Source organism: Nicotiana tomentosiformis, chromosome 11 (genome assembly GCF_000390325.3).
Source record: "Nicotiana tomentosiformis chromosome 11, ASM39032v3, whole genome shotgun sequence".
In the NCBI taxonomy this organism is placed as follows: Eukaryota; Viridiplantae; Streptophyta; class Magnoliopsida; order Solanales; family Solanaceae; genus Nicotiana; species Nicotiana tomentosiformis.
This window is the reverse complement of record NC_090822.1, coordinates 314,585-322,796: the sequence shown is the minus strand read 5'-3', so window position 1 is coordinate 322,796 and position 8,212 is coordinate 314,585. Positions and strand designations below refer to the sequence as shown.

The window sequence follows — 8,212 nt, the reverse complement described above, 5'->3', positions numbered from 1 at the left end:
GAAATTAGAAAATCATACTGAATTCAAGTTTTATGGCCCTAAAACACCAAAAAGTGAGGAACGGTCATGGCTAAGCAATTGATATTGTTCCTTAGGTCGTTTTTGATTGGCCGATAAAATTTTAGGCGATTCGGGTCCGATCACCTAGATGCATGCAGATGGCGTGGGATATTGTTGGTTAGGTCATTTTTTATGGGTCCGTGAAATTTAATGAGATTCGGGGACGGTCACCCGAATTCATGCATATAGCGTGGACTACAGTACACGAAAATCTGAGAATAATCTTGAATTCCTATTTTATGGCCCTAAAATGCCAAAACTGAGGAACGGCCATGGCTAAGCGATGATAATTGTTTATTAGATCATTTTTATGGGCCAACAAAATTTTATGACATTCAGGGCTAGTCTCCTGAATTCATGCATATGGCGTGGACTATAGCACACAAAAATTTGGACATCGTCATGAATTCCTTTTTTGTGGCCCTAAAACGCCAAAACATGAGAAACAGTCATGGCGAAGGGCTGACTATTATTCATTAGGTAAATTTTGATGAGCCCACAAAACTTTAGAAGATTCGGGGACAATCGCCTGAATTCATGCAGATAGCGTGGAGCACACCAAAATCTGAGAATCTATGGCCCTAAAACGCCAAAAAAAATAAGAAAAGGTAATGACGAAGCGATGAGTATTCTTCATTAGGACGATTTTGACGGGCTCACAAAATTTTAGTAGATTCGGGGTCGGTCACCTGAATTCTTGTAGATGACGTGGACTATAGCACACAAAAATCTAGGATTCGTCCTAAATTCCTGTCGTATGACCCTAAAACGCAAAAAAAATGAGGAACTGTCATGGCGAAGTAATGATTATTTTTCATTAGATCATTTTCTATGGGGCCGCAAAACTTTAGGAGATTAGAGGTCGGTCTCCTGAATTTATGTAGATGGCGTGGACTATAGCACACAAAAATTTAGAAATCGTCCTGAAACGTTATGGCCCTATAATGCCAAAAAATGAGGAACGGTAATGGCTAACAATGATTATTAATTATTAGGTCATTTATGATGGGCCCGCAAAATTTTGGGAGAATGGAATCAGTCGCTCGAATTCATGCAGATGGCGTGGACTATAGTACCCAAAAATCTGGGAATCTTCCTGAATTCCTGTTTTATGGTCCTAAAACGCAAAAAAAAAAAAAAACGGTCATGGCTAAGCGATGGCTATTGTTCATTAGGTCTTTTTTATAGGCCCGCAAACTTTTAGGAGATTCGGGGTCGGTCGCCCCAATTCATGCAGATGGTGTGGACTATAGCACATGAAAATCTGGGCATCGTACTGAATTCATGTTTTATGGCCCTATATATAATGCCGTAAAATGAGGAACGGTCATGGAGAAATGATGACTATTGTTCATTAGGTCTTTTTTATGGACCCACAAAATTTTAGGAGATTCAGAGTCGGTCGCCCGAATTTATGCAGATAACGTGGACTACATAGCACGAAAATCTGGGAATCGCCCTAAATTCCTATTTTATGGCCATAAAACACTAAAAATAGGAACGGTGATGGAAAAATGATGACTATTATTCATTAGGTTATTTTTTATGGGCATGCAAAATTTTAGGAGATTAAGGGCCAGTCACCAAAATTCATGCAGATGGCATGGATTATAGCACAAGTAAATCTAGGAATCATTTTGAATTCCTGTTTTTCCCTAAAACGCCAAAAAATGAGGAACGGTCATGGAGAAATGATGACTATTTTTCATTAGGTTATTTGTTATGAGCGTGCAAAATTTTAGGAGATTCAAAGTCGGTCCGCCTGATTTATGCAGATGGTGTGGACTATAGCACACGAAAATTTGGGAATCGTCATGAATTCCTATTTCCTAAAATGCCAACAAATGAGGAACCGTCATGGAGAAGCTATGACTATTGTTAATTAGGTCTTTTTTTATTTGCCTGCAAAATTTTAGGAGATTCGGGACTGGTTGCACGAATTCATGCAGATAGCGTGGACTATAGCACACGAAAATGTTGGAATTGTCCTGAATTCCTGTTCTATTGCCATAAAAATCCAAAACATGAGGAATGATCATGGCGAAGCAGTGACTATTGTTTATTAGATCTTTTTTTATGACCGAAAAAATTTTAGGAGATTCGAGGTCGGTCTCCTAAATTCATACTGACGGTGAATATAGCACATGAAGATCTGAAAATCGTTCTGAAATTCCTATTTTATGGCCCTAAAATGCCAAATAAATGAAGAACGATCATGGTTAAGCGATGACTATTGTTCATTAGGTCATTTTTATGGGCCTGCAAAACTTTAGGAGATTCGGGGCTGGTCGCCCGAATTCATGCAGATGGCATGGACTATAGCACGTAAAAATCTGGCATCATCCTAAATTCTTGTTTTGTGGCCCTAGAACGCCAAAAATAAGGAACGGTCATGGCGAAATGATGACTATTATTCATTAGGTCATTTTTTATGGGCCGCAAAAATTTTGAAAATTCGGAGTCGGACGCCCGAATTCATGCAGATGGTGTGGACTATTGCACAAAAAAAATTTAGAAATCGTCCTGAATTCCTGCTTTATGGTCCTGAAATGCCAAAAATGAGGGACGGTCATGGAGAAGCATTAACTATTATTCATTAGACTGCTTCTGATGGGCCCACAAAGTATTAGGCAATTCGGGGCCGGTCATCCAAATTCATGAAGATGATGTATACATTAGCACATAAAAAATCAGAAATCATGTTGAACTTCTGTTTTATGGCTCGTAAACGCAAAAAAATAAAATAAAAATAAAAAAAATAAAAAAAATAGAGGTATGGTCATGGCGAAAGAATGACTATTATTTATTAGGTCATTTATGATGGGCCCACAAAATTTTAGGCGATTCCAGACCAGTTGCTTGAATTCATAAAGATGGCGTGGGCATTAGCACACGAAAAATTGAAAATCATGTTGAATTCATATTTTATGGCCCTAGCCAAAAAATGAAGAGCGGTCACGGCGAAGAAATGGTTATGGTTCATTAGGTCATTTCTTACGGGCCCACAAAATTTTAGGCAATTCGGGGTTGGTCACCCGAATTCATGAAGATGACGTGGACATTAGCACACGAAAATCGAAAATTGTGCTAAATTGCTATTATATGGCTCTAAAACGCCAAAAATGAGGAAAGATCATGGTGAAGACATGACGATTGTTCATTAGATCATTTCTTATGGGCCCACAAAATTCTAGGCAATTCTGGGTCGGTCACCCGAATTCATGAAGATGGCTTGGACATTAGCACATGAAAAATCGAAAACCGTGTTGAATTCCTGTTTTATGGCCCTAAACATAAAAAACGAGGAAGGGTCATAGCGAGGCAATGATTATTGTTCATTAGATTGTTTGTGATAGGCCCACAAAATTTTAAGCGATTCGGGGCCGATCGGCCGAATTCATGGCATGAACATTAGCATATGAAATATCGAAAATCATGATGAATTCCGGTTTCATGACCCTAATACGCCAAAAAATGAGGAACAGTTATGGCGAGGCAATGACTATTGTTCATTAGGTTATTTCTGATAGGCCAACAAAATTTTAGGCGACCGGTCGTCCGAATTCAGGAAGATGGCACAAACATTAGCACACGAAATGCAATAAAATGAACTCGAAAGTCATGGTGAAGCAATAAGTAGGTCACTAGGCCGTTTCCTATGGACCTAAAAAATTTCAAGCCAATCGGAGTCCGACAAAAAAATTCTATAGAATCAGCATGTATTAATACATACGAAAAAGTGGATATAATCACATATTCGTATTGCATGACCCCGAAACGCCATAAAATGAACCTGAAAGTCATGGCGAAGCAATAAGTATTGGTCACTAGGTCGTTTCCTATGGACCTATGAAATTTCGGGCCAATCGGTGTTTATCAAAAATATTCTATATAATCAACATGTACTAATACACATGAAAAATTGAATATAATCATAAATTCGTGTTACATGACTACAATCGCCCTAAAATGAAGTTGTTGGGCGAGGTAAGGTACTAGTTATGAAGAATTGTCAATTTGTTACAAATTTAATACTCGAATGGAGTTTGTGCGATTGATAAGTGTCTGAGAGCTTATAACATTCTTAATTGAACGTTCGTGGTGTTTAGAATGGGCACTGTTAAAAAAATGTCATTCATTTTTCCCTCCCTAGGTGCTCCCTATACAGGGTTGATGATCAACCCCATAAACTTTACCGAGCTGCTACCTCTCCATAATATTTTAAAAAGGGATAAATAGCACTTTTACTCCCTGTGTTAATGCTATATTCAATTATATTGTGTGTGCGCTTTTGATCCTTCAACTAACAGACGCCAAAAAAAATTAACACACATTTAACTCCACCCAGGAATAATTTTGGTAATAAATTTAGTTTTTTCTAACTTTTCGGATGCATGGAAATTCAAGTGAATTCCTTCCTTACTTTTAGCTCTGCCCCTAATCACAAGGATCCAAAGGGAGAAACTCTTTAGGGGCCTTTATTGAGTATGGACAACGGACTATCTACACGCTTTGATGAAAAAAAAATGAACTAACTGATGACGTTAGTTTGTTCTCTAATTTATTAGAAATCTTTGACTTCTAAAAGACAATAGGGTCCGGACGTGGGAAACTTCTATGGTGACGGCAACTCAACCCTATTAAGAGAAGTTTGAAATGATTTTAGTTGCACACCTTTTACTGGTCAACAAGTCCCATACTCATGGTGAACATAGTTCAAATAATTAAAGGAAAGAATGGCCGATCGACCTTCTAGATTGGACTTTGGATAGAAAAAGAAAATTTGGATTGAAAAAAAAGAGTACACAATATCATATTGGATGAATTATATGTTCGGGCTATCGATTTCGCCCCCATATGCCCAGCCATAATAGGTGAGCATGTATCGAGGTCAATCGGTTTTGTGCCTCTTTACAAATTTGTTTTTAATTTTATGACTCGCCTTTTTTTTATAGGTAAGAGATCTGTTTTTTATATATAAAAATATAAAAATATCATTTTCTTAAATTATAAATTGTAAAAGAACATGATGTACTAATAGTACCGTGTATCGTTAGGCTCCATTAACCTTGAGAATTCGGAATGGTTCAGACAATTAAAAAAAATGTATAATTCTGACGTGTTAGCAAACGTCAGTACTCTGCTGAGACATCAATTTGGAATTAGATAGTACGACATTTTTCCTTTTATTTCCCATAAATTATTACAAAACTTGCTTATGGCCCAAGTTATGCTAGGGCCTGTTTATCAACGCGTCTTAGCGTGGCATATTAAGACGTGAGCATATGGTAAAAGTGTAGGTGTAGCAGTCTCAAGAAAATCATGAGACATCAAAACTTCTATAAATAACCTTTCTAGTAGACCATAGCTTCAATTCATTGTCAATCTTAGTCTTCCATTAATCAAAAACCACAAGTCCAAAATCCACCCTCTTGAGTAAAAAAACGACTTTAGGCAATGGCACTATTAGACCTACAACCCTCAACCTCATTACTCTTTTGCCTTGTTCCTTTGCTCTTTCTTTTCTTCATCAAATTCAACAAAACAATAACTAATACCCTTTTGTCGTCCAACTCTAGTAAGATACCAAGATCTTATCCTCTAATAGGTTCCTATTTTTCCATATTGGCAAATCACGACCAGCGAATAAAATGGATATCCGATATTATCCTAAGCACCCCTAACCTCACTTTTACTCTCATTCGCCCTCTCAATTTCCATACAATTTTCACCGCAAACCCTTCCAATGTCCAGCACATGCTCAAAACAAATTTTCAAGTCTACCAAAAAGGCCACAATTCGAACACTACTCTTAAAGACTTCCTTAGTAATGGCATTTTTAATGTCGATGGTGACATATGGAAGTACCAAAGACAAGTTGCAAGCCATGAATTTAACACTAGGTCGTTACGTAAGTTTGTAGAGACAGTTGTTGATACTGAACTGTCCGAACGTTTGATACCTATTCTTGCCACTGCTGCTGCTAACAAAACTGTTCTTGATTTCCAAGACATACTCCAAAGGTTTGCTTTTGACAACATTTGTAAAATTGCTTTTGGATATGATCCTGGTTATTTGTTACCATCACTTCCCGAGGCAGAATTTGCAGTTGCTTTTGAAGATGCTGTTCGTCTTAGCACTGAAAGGTTCATTCTTCCTTTCCCTCTTATTTGGAAAATGAAACGAGCTTTAAACATCGGATCAGAGAAGAAACTAAGGTTTGCTGTAGAACAAGTACGTGAATTTGCCAAGGAGATTGTTAGAGAAAAACAAAGGGAGCTAAAAGATAAATCATCGCTCGATTCAGCTGATTTATTGTCAAGATTCTTGAGTACAGGGCATTCGGATGAAAACTTTGTTACTGATATTGTAATCAGCTTTATATTGGCAGGACGTGACACAACTTCAGCAGCTTTAACATGGTTCTTTTGGCTAATTTCTAAACACCCTGAAGTGGAATCCCAAATCTTGAAAGAAATTGGAGAGAAATCAGAATCTTTATTACTCTATGATGAAGTAAAGAACATGATATATACTCATGCATCTCTTTGTGAAAGCATGAGATTTTATCCGCCCGTTCCAATGGACACTAAAGAAGCAACAAAAGATGATATATTGCCAGATGGTACATTTGTGAAAAAGGGCAATAGAGTAACTTATCATCCTTACGCAATGGGAAGAGTAGAGAAAGTGTGGGGCAAAGATTGGGCTGAATTTAGACCAGAAAGATGGTTGGATAAAGATGAAGTGACAGGGAATTGGACATTTGTGTCAAAAGATGCATATACATATCCTGTGTTTCAAGCGGGGCCAAGAGTTTGTTTAGGGAAAGAAATGGCATTTTTGCAAATGAAAAGAGTGGTGGCTGGTGTTTTACGGCGATTCAAGGTGGTTCCAGTGGTGGAACAAGGGGCGGAGCCAGTGTTCATATCGTATCTCACGGCCAAGATGAAAGGAGGTTTCCCTGTTACTATTGAAGAAAGGATATAGGAATATCCTATGGTCAAAAACGTCAACATGTCAAAAAAGCAGTTTTATTTTTTCTGTTTAACTGTTTTAAGTCTTCTGCTTTTTCAAATTTGCTACTGTAATTGATTGTGATATTCATAATTTGTATTTATATTAGTTTTTAAAATTTTCTGATAATCCTCAATCCTCATCATCCCTATAAGGTAAAGTTATAATCGGTTGAATGTCTTCCAAATGTCTCTAGATTTATAATTGCTTCTTAGATTCATCAACAAGGTCTTCTTAAGTCTGTTTAGCCCAGCTTTTCAAGGCCCAAAATACTCTCTTTTTTTTAAAAAAAAAAAAAAGTGTTTTTTTCCAAAATTGAAGTATTTGACAAAGTTTTTAGAAGAAAAAATAAATACTTTTGAGTAGAAACAAAGTTATATTTGGAGAAACGGAAAAAATAACTTCTTTCAAAAAGTACTTTTTTCAAAAACACTTTTGATAAAAATATACTTAGAAATATTTTTTAAAAGCAGCTAAACAATAATTGTTGTTCAGAACTGTTTTTCAAATTAATTAACCAAACACAAACTGTTCCTCACTAAAAGTAATTTTGAGAAAAACACTTTTGACAAAAAATACTTTTCAAAATAAACTGATTTTAGAAGTTTGGCCAAAAATACTATTAATTTATTGGGAAAAGGCCCAAAAATGACCTTGTGGTATTCGAAATGGATCAATTATAACCCCCGTTTAAACTTGAGTCCAAAAATAACCCTGTCGTTATAGAATGGGTCTAATAATGCCCTTGTGTTATTCGAAATGGATCAATTATACCCCTCGTTTAAATTTGAGCCCACTAATGACCCTGCCGTTAAAGAATGGGTCTAATACTGCTATTTTTCTCAGTTAGTAATGATTAGGAGTGTAAATAAATATTTAAAAATCGACTAAACCGACAGAATTGTACTGTGCCGAACCAATTTTTAGGTTTCTTTTAATAAAACCGTAGGTTTTTATATAAATCTATAACCGTACCGATAATTAGGGTAGGTTTTTTATTTTATAAAAATAAACCGAAAAACTATCGAACTGTACCGAATAAATTTACATGTGAAATATATATTTATATATTAAGTTTTAAAATAATAATGTATTAAAATTTGTACATTATTTATATTAATACATTATTATTTAT

The 8,212-nt window shown here is 36.2% G+C and overlaps 1 protein-coding gene across 1 annotated transcript; it reads left to right on the top strand.

Annotated features, from left to right (window-relative positions):
* Window positions 1-5,362: 5,362 nt before the first annotated feature.
* LOC104104438 (cytochrome P450 94A1-like) lies at window positions 5,363-7,206 on the top strand. The gene has a single exon (XM_009612524.4). The coding sequence runs from the start codon at window positions 5,518-5,520 to the stop codon at window positions 7,048-7,050; it is 1,533 nt and encodes a 510-aa protein (XP_009610819.1). The 5' UTR covers window positions 5,363-5,517; the 3' UTR covers window positions 7,051-7,206.
* The last annotated feature ends 1,006 nt before the right edge of the window (window positions 7,207-8,212 follow it).

What these genes read in the sequence shown, in the direction of transcription:
- LOC104104438 (XM_009612524.4), top strand. Translation starts at nt 5,518, where the DNA reads ATGGCACTATTAGACCTACAACCCTCAACCTCATTACTCTTTTGCCTT.